The sequence below is a fragment of the Gallus gallus genome, chromosome 5 (genome assembly GCF_016699485.2).
Source record: "Gallus gallus isolate bGalGal1 chromosome 5, bGalGal1.mat.broiler.GRCg7b, whole genome shotgun sequence".
Lineage (NCBI taxonomy): Eukaryota > Metazoa > Chordata > Aves > Galliformes > Phasianidae > Gallus > Gallus gallus.
This window is the reverse complement of record NC_052536.1, coordinates 47715660-47734184: the sequence shown is the minus strand read 5'-3', so window position 1 is coordinate 47734184 and position 18525 is coordinate 47715660. Positions and strand designations below refer to the sequence as shown.

The following is an 18525-nucleotide window of genomic DNA, read 5'->3' as shown; positions in this document are numbered from 1 at the left end:
GCATATCTACTTCATGAATGTGCAGTCACAAAAACTTTACTCCCATAAATTCAAATGACTGGTGTTCCTACCCCATATCTCCATAAAAACAAAGGTGCTTTCCAAGACCTGCTGCTGGGTGGGGCAAAGAAGGCAGCAGCAGATGTTCAGGGATGGAAGGACCACAAGACCCCATTCTGAGGGTCCCTAATGAGCAACACACCACAGCAGTTACTTTATGTGCAAGGAGGCTTCCCAGAAGTCTAAACAGCAGGGACACGATGTATTTAGGACCTCTTGAGAACTGTGAGTGCAGCTGAAGGGAGAAAATTTTGGGGCACTATCATTTGGCCAAGGTAATATATTAAGAACAAAAGATGACCCTAACTCTTTAGAAACCAATTGCAGTGTCCTTACAGGCACAGGGTAAGCCCCTGCTAGCATCTGCCAAAAGTACTATTCAGGTACTCTCAGTGTCCATAATTCCTAGGCACTGTTTCATTGCGTCATACATTTTGGGAAGTAAAAACACGAAGGATTTCTGGAGATGTGTAATATCATCACTGAATTTTTGTTGCATTTCCACCAAGAACATGTAAAGTTCCAGGAAGTACCAAGAAGAAATCAGTTTTCCTATCCGCAGTCCTCTCAGCTGTGTAGTAAATGGGATTTGTTCCCACTGCAGTCAGTGGGTAACCCACAAAATGAAGGTCCATGGAAGAAATCTCTCCTCCCCATCTAAGCCTAGCATAACACACAGAGAAGGCAGACAAGCATCACCAGTATCCAGAGAATTTAGAGAAGGAAATTGTCTAGGAAATATCTCAGTTCTGCTAAGTGGCTTTTGGAAAATGATGGAAGCACAAGTAAGAATTAGCAGTTAGCCTCCAGCTCCAAGCAGAGGGCTGTCCCTCGTGGCCGACCCAGCTCAGAGAAGAATTATCCATCCTGACAACTTTTCATGCCATTTTGATACCTGGCCAACATACAGAAATTCACAGACATGAAAATCTCAGTGGTCTCATGTTAACTGTGGAGACGAGAGATCTAGGGTTCAGCTGGAGTAAAGAGCAACTGCTCGAAGAGGAACAAGACCAAATCCGTGGAGGTGTACCAGGCCCGTGTTGGCCCCCAACCTGTTGCAAAGCTCTGCAGCGATCAGCAGCAAGATAATCTGGTTTCCATTTGCTGGCTCCTTGCTTCAAACCACCCCAAACGCCAGTCAGGCTCATTCCCAAGAAAGCACACACTCTGAATCACAAAAAAACCCCCATCTGCCTGGATGGGTTGGGCTGCTCTGAGGTGGACCTTCAGATCAACTCGTTAATTTCTTCTGTTGCTTCCAGTTCTCCTCTGTCCCTGTATAAGGCTTAATTCCACAAGTCAGATCATCAATTGAGCAATTGCCTCAGAACAAGAAAATCTTTAAAGATTTGGCACTTACCTAGAGCAGCCCAGCTGCTGAACTTCATTAGGGAAAGGAATCGAACACTAATCATGCACTCAACATTGAGGCACATTTCCGAGTGAGAAAGTAAAACTAACAAATGAAACCTGGCTATTTCTGAGCCTGCGTCTACCCCTTGGACACAATGAGATGTTTCGCTTCAGGGGACCTGAGCAATGAGGCTCTCATAGAGGGGGGACTCTTCATGCCTTAACCAAAAAGTGCCATCAGTCACATTCCAGTGGTAGCATCTTTACTGGGTGTATGGGAGAAACCATCAGAGCGGGCAGGAAGTACTAAAGTAGAGGAAAAGGACTGTTCAGTTACTTTATGTGCAAGGAGGCTCCCCAGAAGTCTAAACAAACCAAGTAATTGTAAGAGAGGAGTCTGCTGAGAAAACTACCGCTCTTCTTGAGAAAAGCTGAGAGCAGATTGAATGCCTTCCCTGGAGTTTTCCAATTTTTTCATTAAATGACTCAAAACAAAAACACGTAAAGATGTGGTTGGTGTCTAAAAAGGCAGTTTTTGTTAGAGAAATGTTTTTCTCTGGCCTACACATGCAAGCAACTGTGTGCCTCACACTGCCGTATCTGTTCCAGACGTTGCACGTTCTCTGACACTTCCATGTGATGCTTCTCCCTATGACTTACATGTTTAAAAATCAGAACAAATCCTCACTCCAGTGACAGAAGACACCCCACTTGTTGCTGAATGGGTGAGAATAGACGGTTCATAGACTGATGCTGATCCCCCAAAAGCTCATGACCCAAGAAACCTGACTTCAGAAAAAAAGATTATAATAAAACTTAAGGCTCGTGGTAAACATCAAAGAGTTGGCAGCACTGCAACGAATCAAACATTTTAGGTGAAACTTCCCAGTGAAATTGCTTCAATTTCATCAATGTGCTGTCTGTTTTCAAACAGCTATGCCTAAATATACCACTTGGAATTTATGATAGATGCAGGAAATAATCGTTTCCTTCTCAAAACCCTTTCCAGATGGGACCCATATGCCTGCAGCACAAACACATTGCAATCTCATGCCTACGTCAGATGTGTGTGAAAGGGGCAGCTGACTCTTGTAGCAAGAGGACTGACTGGGAAGCCTTGGTTATGGGGAACAGGAGCTGCAGAAAATGACAGGGTTGGTGTCCCAGCAATAAGCTGCTTGTGCCAGAGCCTCTGGTGCGTGAGGCAATCAGTACAGTTAGTAAAGCACCAAGTTACTACAATAACAAACTGAGAAAGTACATTTATTGCTACAGATCTAGTTATGAGGTGATAGAGGTTTTTATATTTTATGACTAATGTGTTCCCAGAAAGCTGTTTATTGTAAGATCACAGCTTCACCTGTTGGAAATGTTGAAGGATGCAATTCCAGGATGATCAAGGACAATTTCAAGCTAGATCAGATTGAAAAGAATTGCCAAGAACCGGATTGCATCTGCCTCTCACCACAGAGCTCCTCTGGAAGGGAGAAGCATTGCCCCACAGAGCAGCTGCAGAAGCCAAGCTTTTCTCAAGCAGTCACAGCAGAGCATTCCTCATCTCCTGATGCTGGACCAGGGTCCACAGGCATGATTTACAGGCGTGTCCTGGTCTCACAGCTGCAAATGAGGACTGAATATATGAAGTATCGTGCTGTGCCTCAGCATCTTGAGTTACGGACACACATCAGACAGAACTGGTTTTGGTTGAATCTTGCTAAGCCTCAGTGCCTCATATGTAAACTCTGAATAATACCACACACACAGCAGTGACTTATTCTAAGTCATATTTGGGAATGTTTCAGTGGGAGAAGAATGAGGTACAAATACATCTCCCTCGGCAACCATGCTGGGACAAAGCACGAGTAATGCAGAGCACTTCCCACACAGCACAGGAGTCCAGGACTCCCGCAGGGAAATGAACCTGGGCTCCACCAGCAGGTCCCCAACCAGTGCCTGGCAAGTGCCAGGATCCCATTCCTCTCTCCCAGCATTTCTTTGCCATTTCACAAAAGCCAGGAATCATCTGGGGGAACCTCATCATTTTGTTTGGAGTCTGAATTGCAAAAGGATGGAAATGGGCCCCACCCTCTAAATCATTGCCCATGAAACAGGTCTGCAGCAAGAGAGGTCCCCAGACAGGAAGTGTTAAAGGCAACTATGGCTCCTAAATACCAATGGGTTGGCACAGACCATGCTGGAAATGCTACAGATGTTGTGGGACATGGTGGGGAGACAGAGAAAAACACATCCCTTGGTTTCTATGTGCCTTCAGTTACTGTAAACATCACAGGCTAGGACTATCAAGATATGTACTGTCCAGCCTCCTTCTTCAGCACCGTCCTCCTCAGAAAACAGATGGGAAGGGATAGAAAAACATCACTTGCTCTTCCATATATTATTTCAATACATTTTCACAAACCTAGACTTCCAAAAATAGCGTTAATGTCTCCGCTAGCTGCAATATCTTCTGTCTGGGGCCCAAAAATGCACAGCACACATGCTGTGAGGAGACCTCACCCGCCACATTTAAATAGGGATGCACGAGGAGCCCTGCTGCATAGCTCTGTACAGCTGTGTGCTGTGCTGGAGCTGAGCCAAGCCCACACTGAGATCAAGCCTGGCTGCAGCAGAGAGCAGACTGCTCTTCTCTTTGGTTTTGACAACAAAGAGTCAGATCTGTGGTCTATGGCACTTCACACGAGTGAAATGGAGCTGCTGCCAGCCCTCCAAACCCCTCCTTTTCACAGCACATCAGAATTACTGCACAGCCTTGGGAGTCCTCAGGTTGCTCCCAAACTGAAAAGCACTTTTTTTTTCCCCTCCAACAAAAGATATGAGAATACAGATAAGGAACTGCAGCTGGGTCACTGCGGCCTCACTGCTTTGAAATCAGAGCATTTGCACATCACCAGCCCAGGTTGGCAGGGAGCGGCTGCATGCAGTGCTTGGGCTTCAGTAGGCCGTGAAGCAGGGGATGCTGCACAGGTGGGATAACTCCTGATGGATCCTCGTTGCATTTGATATTTGGGATCATGGGGCTGTCTCAAAATGCCTCACTTGCAGAGAGCAACTCCCAGAGGCTGTGCAGGGACAGAGCAGTGCGGGCACGCTGCTGAGCTCAGCAAGCTCACCATGACAATGCAGAACGGGCCTGAGGCTCAGGAAACATACATTCCTGCAGGGCTCAGGGATATCCTGATTCTGTAAAGAGCAATTTTAGCAAATTGGTTTCAGTCTCTCTTAAAGGCATCTCTGAAACATGTAATTTTAGCTTTAAAAGGAAGTATTTAGCTAAAGAGTCAGGAACACGCTTCAGTTGAAAGGTCTTATTTCCTTCTCTATTGACACGAAGCCAGCAAAAGTTTAAGAGGAATTTGAAGGGAATTCAGTCGGATTTTCACGCCACCTGCACAGAACAAGCTGACTCAATTCTGCTTCTTTGCTTTTCAGCCCTGTTTTCGTATATAACAGAGAAAGTATGTACATAAGAGATTGCTGGTGTCCTAAGAGCTACCCCCTGTCCAGCAACAGACCCTTCATCTCTCGGGGCTGAATACCTTGTGCTTCTATAGCAGTGATGTTATCCACAAAAATTCAGCCGCACCGCTCAGAACCAGCCTGTGGCTGACACAGTCTTGAGGGGTAAACAGGGGAAGGGGCACTTTAAGAACCTTTGCATGACTTCAGAGGTTCTTCTGAAGTCAAAAGGATCGTGTTAAGAACCAGAACCTCCGTGACTCATATATTCCTAATCAAAATGCTGGGTGCATGAAAAGCTCTTCAGTCACACAGAGGCCGAGCTGCGGCTCCTTCCAAGAGGGAAATAACGCACACGAGGGGAAGCACTTAAATAATTGATGTTCTTTTCTTTTATCTGTGTGTAGGAATGGCAGAAAAATCTATGTACCCAGCACTAATGGACAGCATCAGAATGCCAATAATCAGTAATGAGAAAGAAATAGGAGTGCCACTGTCCTGAGGTGGCTGATGTTTCTTTCTGCTTTATCTCCCCATGTTACAGCAGCAAACAGATAGTGTAAGTTTTAGGTTTCTGCTCACCAATAGATCACTTTGATAGTAACACTCACAAATGCCTTTTTTGGTTGGAATTCTGTCCAAAATGACTCACTTGCTTACATTTAATCTGCAATCTGACAGCTCGGATTTTATGCCTCCTGAACTACATTCAAAAGAAAAAAATAAAACTTGGTTTTCATCAGAGGTTCAGTTTTCCATTCCAAATCAGTGCTGCAATAACATAAACCAGGGATTGAAAAACCCACTGCCTTTACCCTACAAACTGCATAATCACTCACGGTGTAGAAGCAGGGTATTCCTACGGAGTAAAGCTTCTTGTTGGATAATTATTGGTATGCATATTGAGCCATTCATATCCAGCTATTTAATTCAAAGATTTTGAAAGATTTTAATTCAAAGATCACATTGAGAGTTCCCTCAGACAGCAACCCAGAGGGAACAATTACACAGCTGTTCTTACTACATTCCTGTGTAGGCTGACAGCACTGTAAAAATCCTGGCATGTATTTACTGTAACTACAACCTCCAGCTCTTGAGGCTGTTCGTTAGGCATACCCTCTGCAGAGGGGCTGGCAAGGCAGCCCATAGACTTGACACTATTACCATGCTTTGGCTAAACTTATTTATAGTTGCATGCATATGCACAGACGCTTGCATGTGGCTGTCCAGGTCGTTGTAAACAAGCCTCGAGATCCCAGCCACGTTGCAGTGCTCACGACATTTGCCACTAAAACAGCTCCTTGCAGCTGTGCTGTCTGGCCAAATTCAGAAATAAGGGTTTTAGAAGTACACCATCAGTCTTACTATGATCATTAGATTCAGCAAAGTGTCGTTTCTGTATAGCTGATTGCTAACGTTATTTTAGACATTTTTAAGCTGATTTTCTTGCAACACTTCTTATGGATTTTCTACTGCTGAAGTTTTAAACTCTGAAATTGCTTGCAAAGGAGAGATGATTGCAAAGGGAATTTCTTGATTTCAAAGTACCTGGATGGGTAGAGCCAATAGCCAGGAGCTGAAGGACTCATAAACCTTGCAGAATCATAGAACCATAGAACCATTAAGGTTGGAAAAGACCATTAAGATCACCTTCTCCATCCCAAACCTATCTCATCATGCCTACTAGCCTTGTCCTTTAGCACCTCATCTATGCAGTTCTTGAACACCTTGAGGGACGGTGACTGCCATACCTCCCTGGGCAGCCTGTGCCAGTGCATTAGCACTCATTATCCAGGCTGAATCTCCCCTGGGGCAACTTCAGGTTACTACCTCTGCTCCTAAGGAACAAGAAGGGCCACCAGCCTGCCTCTAGTGCTGGGTGAGCCATGGGGCCAGGAGGATGGCTGGGAGAAAGGAGAAACACACCAAATCTTTCCCCTACTGTGTCAGGACCCTTCTGAGCTGCATCCACTTTGCACATCCCTGCTGACTTTGTCTCTGCAGTAAGCTGCTCCTGCACCCACCAGCACTATCCTGAAGGCAACCTCCTGGGCCCTCATTGGCAAAGGTAATTGAGACATCAGGAGCTCCCGCACACAGCATGCTTTGCATGCTCAATATCAGTTTCACCATTAATATCAGATGCCAAATATTGTCACTGTCATCCTGAAATATCCCACCCGTGGCTCTATGTGCTTCACAAGCAAACAGGCCAGGCCCTAAATCAGAGCTAGCTCTACCAAAGACAGGAAGCCTTGCTGGTGCGCACAGCAGCCCCTTGAGAAGATGAGCAAGGAAAACCCATCCTCCTCCCTGCTGCCTTTCAACAGTGGCAGGAGCTGTGTGAGGGCACAGGAGACTGCATGGCGCAGCTCACTCTGCAGTGCATACATAATTTATGCTTTTCCAGTTGCATATTTCTGGACTTGGGACTGTTTGTGCAAAATGGAAGCTAAGATCAAAGAAAACCTACACCACTGCCACAGCCACCTTCTGTACTGCCATTTTAGCCACCTCATTTCTGAGGCACAGCCTCCACAAGTGTAGTGAAACACCAGTACTTTGCTATACGTGTGCATATAAATGTATACAACATATATAAAAAGATAAATGCTTTCCATGGCATAAGAACAAAAAAGAAAACAAAAGATATTTCCAACAGCCCATGTCTCTATTATTAAGCTGCCTTGGCAGAGCACAGCTCTAGCATTATGACAAGAGTTTCCTGCCATGCCGACAGCGCAGTGAGTGTTTACAACACACCTCAAAGTTAAAAAACCAGCTGAGAAGCCTACATTGTTCCGACCTGCTCTCGCTCGGAGAATTTTGACACGTACAACCCCACAACCTCACGTACAGTCACAGACAGGCAGAACACGCCAGGCCCTTATTTTGAAAACAAGGCACACTTCTATTTTCCCTCAGCACACAAACCACTTGCATTTATCTACCCCTGCCGCAGCCGTTGGTGCGGGTTTATCAACGCGTCCCCACGACACATCCTGCAGGACCTGTCCCCAGAAGCTCCCGTGTGGGCCGGAGGCGGCTCACACCCACGCCGTCACCTGAGGATGGCACTTGGGCCAGCAGCCTTCACCACTGTGCCCATCCTCTTCCTCGCCCCGTGCCTTTTGGCAGTGCCCAAACCCTGCACCGGGGCTTCTCCTCGCCCAGCAGCGAAGGGCTGGCGTGGGGCTCTGCAACCCGAGACAACGCGCCAGCCGGCGGGACGCTGTGGTAAATATAAATCCGGCTCTTACCCACGGGCAGTCCCTCGCAGTCAGACATCGTGCAAGAAGCTCTCTTCGCCGGGGGCTTGGGAAAACACGGCGAGCAAACAGCAGCGCGGGTCCTTCTCCTGGAGGAGGCGGGGGTGGAAAATATCTCACGATTTACAGCCACCCGGCTCTTCCACGGTACAGCTACCCACCCAGAGAGCTGCAGCAACAGTCCCGTCTCTGCCTTCTCATTATGGGATGTAAAGATAAGAATGTGCTTTTGTGCCAAAAGAGTGTGCTATTGGTGGATAAATTTGTTGTCATCCCTCCCCTTCACGGAGTTTCCTCTTTAATGTCACAGAGGCACATTACCCGGGCTGAAAGGCCATGGAATATTTATGAAACGGCTTTTAAGAGCTGAACCACAGATCCGTGCTGGAGGAGAGGACTGAGGCTGTGCAGGAGCAGCACTGCGGGCACAGCCGCGGGTCGGAGCTGGGACAGGGCAGGGCTGGAGTAGCACAGCTGGATATAGGGCCAGGAATAAATCCCCTTGGTTTATACTGCAGAGTCTGGAAAACGGCACTCGTGACACTGCTGTCCCACAGCACACATTCTGCAGTGGCAATGCTCTGAGAGCAGATTGTTCTGTTACTTTTCATGACCACTGCTCACTTAAATACACAGCTTTAATGAAACATTTTGTGGCTTCCTTTAAAGCCTGACTTCTTAATCTTCGGGAACATTTCCACAGGATTTGCTCTGTATAAAATTCTTAGATCTTTCAGCCACGTCCAGTCAGCAAAGAGGAACCGTGCAGACTGTGTCCTATGTTACTTAATACCGTGTCACCAATGATGGTGCATGGGGTGCAGAACTGGGGGTCGAGAGCTGAGGGGATCAGAGCCCTTTGGGGGTGCACTGGGTGGTGCTCTCAGAGCCCACGGCACAGTCACCTGGGGCAATTTGCTGCTGGAGCCTGGGGAATATCTCACTCCAAAGTGCTTCCAAGGAGGAAAAAAAACTTCATGTACATAAAGTGCACTAAGACTATGCTCAGCATCTCTGATAGAGCTGAGCTGGTCTCATTCAGGTTCTTCCCTCTGAGCAGCACAGTTAGCCATAGGTAGTCTGAGTCTCAGATAGGAGACAGTGACCCAGAAGCTGAAAGAGCTGCAAATGTTCTCAAAATGATGCCTCAAGTTCCCTGCACAGGGTCTGCCAAGTTGCTCCTGGTGCTCTCTGCCCAGCACTGGGTGCCATGGGCTGGTAGGAGTTTGCTGGCATGAAATCTGCAGGCATCCCTCTGCCATGGACAACCATTGGCAGAGACTGTTTCCATATCTGTTCATGCTGCAGCCTGGGGACGTTCTTCAGAGTGTCAGCTCCAGGGAGAAAATACTACAGCCTATGCTCTTCTCCCAGTATAAGAAGTGCAGGGCATTGCATCCATCCTTCTCCTCCATATCCTTCCTATTCTTCTACTACCCTCAAGGAATAACCTCTGATCTGGGCAATATAGAACCAAGGAGGTATCTGCTCTCATCCTCATTAGGGAAGATGAGAGCGCTTACATCAGAACAGAGCACCCTTTCCCCCCCACACACAGTTCCAGTGCAGAAAAATTTTGCTCTGACATGAGTAGATGGAGGCTTTTTCTAGCTAGGCTCTGTACAAACACAGACTCCCAGCTCTGCAGAAACATATATACCAACTAAACTTCAAACCCCACAAGTTCCTGGACCCACTCACAGTTATAAAGCAAAACAGCTGCCTGAGTATTTGCAGGATCAAGGGCTGGCCATCTCACCCTGCACTCAGAACAAGCAGCTGTGGCTCATTTTGAGGTTACCTCTTCCAGCTGCGTGCTAGTGCTCCTCTGCTGCTAGCTGGAGTCCTCCAGCAGTGCTGGAGTGGTTCCTGAAGTGAATTCATGCCAGCTCCCAAGCCTGTGGCTCTGCTCAAACTCATCCTCACAAATGGCTGAAGAAACCTGTGTCTCACTCAGCCCCATCATTTGGCCTTTGGCTCAACACCTTCTGGGCAGGGGCAGAGGAGGCAGCAGAGAGGGCAAGGGATGGGACAGGGACGTCTGCAACAACCGCAGCAAAGTTGGCCAGAGCCATGATTAGGACTTGGCACCCCACTTCTTCTGAGCCCTAGGAGGGCTCCATGAAACACTAAAGCAGAGTGATATCCATTGGGCCAGAAGTTGAACGCATTCTAGCTCTTCTGGGGATACTCACCATAGATTACCTTAAATAAGGACTTTTTCAATTAAAAGTTTTCCTCTACTCCCTAGATATTTTGGTTGCAGGGTTATTTTCCTGAGAGGATTTAAGACTCTTCTTCTTTTTCAAGAGTAAAATGGAATATTTCTTTTAAGCTTCCCTGTCTCTCAGACTGAAAGGAGCCATGCTTGCTCCTGGAGAGATGCCAAGCCTGGAAAATTGAAGTCTGAGAGACTTCTGAGAGAGTTTGGGGAATTTACAAATCAGCCTAGTCTCTGCTATGGTGCAACACGAAGGAAAGTGCAGCAGTGACAGCAGAGCAGCAAGCTCCTAGGTTGCAGCAAGGGAAGGCTTGTTCAAATGCAACAGCCATGGTCACAGAAATAAAAGAAAGAAACTGCTTACCTTCAGAAGGCCTCAGGGGGGCAGGGACCTCCAGCAAAACACCCTTGCCTCCCCTGTCAACCCTTAAATGAGGTCTTGGAAGGGGTGGAGCCAGGATCCACCCTCTTCTGGTCACTCAGGTACATTGCATGCACCTGGGCACCCCTGGGTTGTCCCTGCCTTCCCACCAGGTGCTCAATCACTGGTTCAAGCCATGAATTAGAAGTTCCACTACACATGGCAAAATACAAAAGCCTAAAATTGAACTAAACAATAAAACGTGAGAAGTAAGCACAGAGTATTATAGTGGGTATTAATGTGATAAATATCCATCAGTAAGCATTCTCTCTTGGGTTTTGTGAGGAGCCCGAGGGATGCTTGTCCCTCACTGCACAGAGAAATCGGATCGTGGATCTGCCTGTTCTCCACACTGTTGCCCAGCACACACTTCTCTGCATTAGAGCAATGACAAATGCTGTGGGAGGAATGGTAAATTTAATATGCGGAAGGAAGGCAGTGGAGTATCGCCTACAGAAGTTTGGCCTGGGCCCCCTGGTCTCCTGTGGAAGGACACAGCACTCGATACTTTAGGAAGGAGGAGAGGCAGGGTGTGTGGGGTGCCCAGCTCATGTCCCAGTGAAAGGGCACAGGGCATCACAGAGCATCTGCCCACACTGTCATTACACCGGATCTGCAGAGTGAGCAGCACACGGTCATGGATACTGGATGTCACTTCAAGGAGTCTCATACAAACATAAAACATCCCAAGTCAGAAGGGACCCACAAGGATCATCGAATCCAACTCATGTCTCCACACAACACCACCCAAATCCAAACCCTTGGTCTGAGAGTGCCGTCCAAATGCTCCTTGAACTCCGACAGCTCAGGGCTGTGCCCACTGCCCTGGGCAGGCTGTTCCATGCCCTCTGCCCTGTGGGGCAGAGCCTTTCCCTGATATCCAACCTGAGCAGGATACATAGCAGGACCTAATTTCTACCCCAGATGCTTACACATCCCATTGGGCTTCTGATCTAAGTGCCTCTGGAAATCTGCTCTTTAACGTCTTACATCTCACTCAGCCACCCCTAGCTGGGCACCAGGCTGCTCCACCATCCACGCAGGAGGCAGCTGTGGTTCCAGCGGTGGGGTCTGCACACTGACAGACACTGAGCGCCTGCTCAAACCGCTGGTGGAAAGGCTTTGCTGATCCTGTCGGCAATGTAGGAGCAGGAATGGACTGTTGCCGATCTCCCCTGCATTTCTCTCTCCTGAGGCAGAGGGTAAGTGTGGGGAGCAGGAGCGATGTCAGCTGACCAGATTGGATCTGGTTACTCATGCTGCAATTTTCCACGAGGCCAAAACCAGAACCTTCCTGCCCAGTTTGGCAGGAATTTATATTTCACATCAGTGCAATTTCCACGCAGTTTAAATGGAGAATGCCTGAGATGTGCGTCTTGCCTCTAATTTATGCAAATTCCATTGGATCTCTCCCAGCTGTGTGCAGAGATCTCTGCCTGCTGGGTACCAGCAGTGGCTGGGAGGGAGTGGGGAGGAGGTAGGGTGATGCAGAGAGTGATGCAGGCAGATAGGAGCACGGTGGTGTCAGTGGATGACATCAAACAGCCCTAAGAGCAGTCCTGCAGGCTGGCCTCCAGGCTGTGGGATGCTTGTGGAGCTCCACCTGTGTGTGCAACAGTGATAGATAAGAAAGTAAGTCCCAGTAATTGGGATTTTATTTCATTATTGTTTTCTGACACATCCTTTTCACATTTTGACATGACAGATGGGGCGTGGAATAATGTCATTGCAAGAGAGGTAGATGCACTGATACAATCTCATGCGGTGTATCCAGGGAAGGGAAACTAAGGGATGAAAGCAAGATACAGCTGGCAGCAAACAGAAGAATAACAGCATCCCCCTGAAATATGCACCCCCTATATATGTCTCCTACATATATATCCCCACACATATATCATCATTTTGCACCTGTGAGACCTTTGTATCAATCTGGTTTGTGGGTTTTGGTTTTCTATTTTATTAATAAGATTTTCATTAGCCACTATTGAATCTGAGATTTGTATTCAAGAAAGGAAACGTCTCCATCATCTCTTCTGATGTCACCCCAGAGAGAAGATTAGAAGATTAGCTGTGTCAGCTGACACCAGCCCAGCGGCAGCGAAAATAATTTTGCACATTCAAAGAGAATGAGGGAGAAATTCCTCCAAGGAATGTGAGCCTGACAGTGGCAATTGTTGGCTCACAACGAGAATGCTTTATGCAAATGTGCAGATATACAGTAAATAAAATAAGGAGATCAAAGACTTGGAAGAAGATTTGTCTTAAGGAAGAAATAAGTGGATGGTTTCAATCTCAGCGGTGTTTTGGTCTCACCTAATTTACAAGCAGTTGCATTCCTGGGGGATGAGTTACAAAAGGCCATTGAAATTACATGAGGAAATATAAATGCTACATCTGAAAGATAAAGTCAGAGGACCGAGGCAGAATTCGTGTTCCCATCGATAAGTGGGAAATTTTCATGCACAGCGCAATTAGTGTTAATGGGATTTCCCTCTGCTGATGTTCCAGATGTTACTGAAGTGCCTCACGGTGAACATAAAAAGCAAAAGAGAAATTCTACAATTAGGTTTGGTTTTGCTTTTTCTGGATTTAGTGGCATTACTGTGGGTTATTTCAGTGGGACTGAGCCTTGCTCATCTGAGCGTGGCTGCGTTCACTCTGCATAGATCTTGTGGAAAAGGGAGTGTTGAGCTCTGAGTGTAAATATTATGGTATCAAGTTTGGGTTTGCAGAGAAGGTGAGAGTCTTGCAAACCTGATTTGGCAGCTGCAAAAATTACACTCCAGCAAGCAGATGTTCTCTGTGATGAGGGAAGTCTTTAAAAGATTTACAAATTAATAAGCTCTGCCAGGTTTTTAGTGGTTCCTACCAAAATTCCTATAAATCAGCCCGGCTGGATAAAGAGGGAGGGATGAGAGGAATCAATAACCTCCCCAGACAGCTTGTATATCCAAGGTTAGCTGACAAAGGGCTCCAGAGCTGGGAAATCCCAAGAGGAATTAAGGAGATGCAATATCATCCTTCCTGAAGGCAAAAGCCATGGCATCAGTCGTGTGCTGTAAGTGCTCCAGGGGCTAATTGAAGCCAGCAGCAATCAGGGATATTGGCTCAGCAATGAGGATACGTGAGGTGTCAGCACTCTGAGTTATTGGCTCACCCTGGCAGCACTGAGACTTGCTTTGGGGAAGTGAAGCTTTCTACTTCACCTGCAGGTCGATAACACAGCTATCGAGGTACAGTGCTTCCACCTTCCTTCAGTCCCGATGGAAACCAGCCCTGAGCTACACGTTGCCCAGAGGAGTGGTGGAGTCACCATCCCTGGAGATTTTCAAGAGCTGTGTAGGTGCAGCACTGAGGAACATGGTTTGGTGAGCCCAGTGGGGATGGGTTGATGGATGGACTATGTGATCTTAGTGGTCTTTTCCAACATTAATGGTTCTATGATTCCAACACAGAATAGTTACAAGTGCTGAAGACATTCCCATCTTCACATTGCTGCTTCCCCCATTGCTAGTCTCAACCTTGTGAATTTCTGCCTACTTAGAGTCGTGTCAAACTTAGAAAGAAAGCTTCACCAGCCCAGAAGAAAACACACCATGAAAATTGTGGCTGCTAATGATAGCCGTGGTGGGTCATCAAAAGGTCGGAGTTCCATCCCATGCTTGTAGGAGGAGAAAACTACACTCCAGCTGTTGGCAAATACATACCCTAGGATGGGACTGAGCAAGCAGCAGGTGATGGGCTGCATAGTCATGGCCAAAAACACACGGACAAACATTTCTCTTGCAACCTTGTGCTGTGAAAAATCATCTGGTATTTCCCCCCTTAGGCACTCCTCTGTCCTGTGTTTTCTGGAATAGCCAGCAGCAGAGTGAGCACCAGAGAGCAGAAATAATCTCTGTCCAATCTCTCCACTCATCTGCTCCATCAGGCACTGCTCTCTTCAGCACTGGGTGTGGGCCTTCTGGGCAAGGAAACAGAATTAATTAAAGAACTGCTAATGGAATCAGAGCTGAGCAGCAGGGAAAATTATTTATTAGGTTATCTATGAATTTCGTACCGTGGCGCAACATGATGCACTTTACAATCCACTTTCATTTGCTTCTTTGCAAACATCTGTCAAGGGCGCCTGCCAGCAGGAACGACCAGGGAGGAGCTTTCGTTCCTAGTCATGCGGGAATGCCTCCGCCTTACAATAAACACAGCCACAATTAACGGAAGCGGTGACCTTGTTGGCAGTTTCTGCAAAGGGGACAAGGCTCCATGGGAATAACAAATAACGCAGATTATTATCACTTAGGTGACCTTTGTGAGTCACGCTGGGGCTGAGGCGAGTTGCTGGGGCCATCACAAGGCTCCCGCTGCCACCACAGGGAGAAATCCCAGGGCAGGGAAGGGATTTTCTCAAGGTCACCCATCATGGGTGAGGAGAGGGCAAAGGAATTCATGGAACCAGGCTGTCAGATTGCAAAAATTGCTCATGAAAAATGTGAGAACATCAGTTTTTCCTTTTTACTAGAAATCTCAGTGAATGGAAAAATATTTTTGCCCAGGAGGCTGATCACTTAGGGGTTTTGGTTAGGAACAGCTGCTGCAGGACTGCTGGAAAAGGGGTTTCGGGTACATGTATCCTTTCACTTGCTTAGCCAACCACTGGCCAGGATGCACGCTGAAGGCTGCAGGCAGTTTGGTGACTCGTTTCAAGATACTTAATGGTCCTGCAGCCAAGTGCTTCTTTCAGTGCACAAGCAAATGCCACAGCCTGCCCTGGAAGCCCAAGGAAGAACACATTTCAAATTGTAGGGGCAATAATCCTTGTAATTTCCTAGTTTGGTGCATGAAGCTGCTGTTTCGTTCTCAGTCCCAGCTCTGCTCCAGGACTGGCTGTCTCCTGTTTTCATTTCTGTATACAGACATCACAGCTTGCTGCATGGGGCAGCCAGGGGAATCCCAGGGCTTTAATACCAGCGAGGCCAAGAACTTCTATCCTGGGCAGCCTCATAGCCCCTGGGCTGCCCCTTGCAGAGCTAAGCTGTGCCAATCCATGAGCCCTTACCCCAGGCACAACACCATGCCGTCCTTCTCACCATGTCCTGGATCCAATCCTCACCTATTGCTTTATTAATCTGCAGAGCTGCTCAGGGATCCTGGCATTTCTGGGGCACACTGTCAGCGCACAGCACCTAACATTTCATTTCAAAATTACAGTTAAAAGTTACAAAACCTTATAAATGAGAAGATACTAAGCTTGCAAGGAATAGATCAGAGAAATACAAAAGCTGCAGAGCTGAAATTTAATCTACCATTGATCTTTTAGTTAGGAAAGTAGCAGAGGCCCAAGAGCAACCTGTCTCACAGCAGAGCCCTCATCTAGGGAAACATCACCTATGAATCACAGAATCATAGAATCACTGAGCTTGGAGAAGATCTCCAAGATCACCCAGTCCAACTGCACACCCAGCACCAATATTTCCCCTCTAAACCACATCCCTTCGTACAACATATATGGTCAAATGTCATGTTGTTTATTTTGCAAAGGGCAGTGTGGCAATGGTATTTCCATTTGGAGTGTTTCCTCAGAGGGAAGAGAGAGAAGGACGAGCAGTTTTCCTTTCATTACACATGCATTCAGGAACAGCTGCTCAGTTCCCAAATATTATGGCTTTCCTGACTCCCCACGGGCCCAGCATCCCCAAACCCCTTCCTGATCTCCATGGGCTGTGGGAAGAGTGGTGAGGGTTTAAGATGGGTGGCTGCCAGGGGGAGAGGGTTGTGGGTGACCGCCGTGATGTGCTGGGCTTGTGATGGATAACCTAAGGGGCAAGCTGGTCTTGCAGCAACCAGAAAGACGGGGCACAAAGGGAGGACAAAAAAAATTTCACCTTCACCTTCCTCATTTCCATTGCCAGCCCTCCACATTGCTCAGGATGGGGAGGCACAGCTCTCCTTGCTGCAGTCCCTGCTGCCCAGCTGTTTCACTGACCTGCCCTGCCACCAGAGACCTCAGAGCAGAGACACGGCTCCTCCCATGGCTCCTTTTCATTTCCCTGCTCCCTGCTATTTATTGCTCCGTGGTGCTCAGGGCAGGAATGCAGACCCAGCAGGCTAAGTATAGTTCGTGGCTCTGCCAGAGATTTCTTCCCTGACACTAAACAAGAGATTAAATTTCTCTGTGCCTCAGTTTCCCTCCGTAAGCCATAGATAGCAAAGTTTCCCTTTGTACTCTGTCCTGGTCCAGAGCTGCGTTATGCTGCTTGTTTTTGCTCTGTGTATTATTGGAGTTCCTGCCCCCACTGAGCTCTCAGCTACTTCTGTAATTAGTACTTCCATGTGTTTCATCAAGGGTCTTGTTACAGTTTTGATATGGTGTACAAAATACTGACCAGAGTGGAAGTAAAATACTTCCCAATATTGTTCCCAATGTATTCTATTTTGTATGGATTTCCCCTTGAATGGTAATTCTCTAACAAATTAATCTGGGATTGTTTTCACAGTTCTGGAACCGATGTGGGCACAGAAAGCATACCACAGAATCACAGAACTGTAAGGGTTGGAAGAGACCTCTGGATATCTTTGAGTCCAGCCCCTCTGCCAAAGCAGGTTCCCTACAGTAGGTTGCGGTCACACTGCAAGCCCACATCTGATATTCCACTTACCACCATACGTTGCTCTTGTTGCACACATTGTCCCTTCCCTGCCCCTGCCAGCCCTGCTGACCACCTCTTCCAAGCTATGTTGTCACCATTTGGTTGTGTTTTTCCCAAGGCAGATCTCACTGTGTTATTTTCTGCCCATGTTTCTGACCTTGCTACTTCCCTTTATGTTGTCTTTTCATGTCCTCACCAGCGGGTACAAACCTATTTTATTATCATCATCTGGGAAAGTCATCAATATTTTACTCCCTTCTGCACATCAGCAATGAAGATGTCAGCTAAGACAGGTCTGATGAGGATGGCAAGGAGGAATAAAGAACTCCTGTGGGAGTAACATCTGTGTTACAGCCCTTCCTGTAGGACACCTTGGAAAAATCCACTTTTGGAGATGTAACCAGAGCAGTACCCAGCAGCGCTTTGGGACTGAGATATCAGGAGTCTTTTCTTGCAACCAGAGCAACAAGAAAAGAAAAACTTCTACGTATGAGCTGAAGGCTTGGCACAGTGTTGTCTCTTTAAAAGTATTATCCGACAGTACATTACAAAGCAAACCTCATCTATCACATCCATATTTCATCTTTACCTCAGAACTGTAATTAATGGCACAAGAGGCTCCATGTGACAAGCTGTCCTCAGGGCAGACCTTTTACTTCTATCTACATCCACAGTGCTCTCCATTGCGGTTTCTCTTGGCAGAACTGTTCTTTTGGAGCTCCCTCGCAGAGACAGAGATGTGATCCACATTCTCCTCTCTGCTGATGAAAACTTCCCTTAGATACAATAAGACTAAAGAGAGCAGTTGCTCAAAGATGGAAGAAGATGCACAAGGACACACACAGCATGAGGCGAAGAGAAAACCCATTTGCAAAGCCTGCCTGCTGGGTGAAGCAAGCATTAATTCAGACTGAACATGATCTAAATTAAACACCATGAAGCACCAGCAACCCGAAGGCAGACGATCCGATTTCACTGAAGCTATGCCAGGACTGAATTTGACTCTCAGCATTATGTGGTATCTACGATGATGGCCAGGAAATCTGAAATACACATGCACACTCAAGCACGGGT

General features: G+C 47.1%; 1 protein-coding gene across 7 annotated transcripts in view; it reads right to left on the bottom strand.

Moving 5' to 3' along the window:
- Positions 1-8356, bottom strand: part of EML1 (EMAP like 1) — a 120050-nt gene extending 111694 nt beyond the window's left edge. For all 7 annotated transcript variants that reach the window (XM_025151235.3, XM_040701249.2, XM_040701251.2 and 4 more), the window contains exon 1: positions 8154-8356. In XM_025151235.3, the coding sequence (XP_025007003.1) occupies positions 8154-8181 (28 nt within the window). In that variant the 5' untranslated portion in view covers positions 8182-8356. The remainder of the gene's footprint in view (positions 1-8153) is intronic.
- Positions 8357-18525: the final 10169 nt, after the last annotated feature.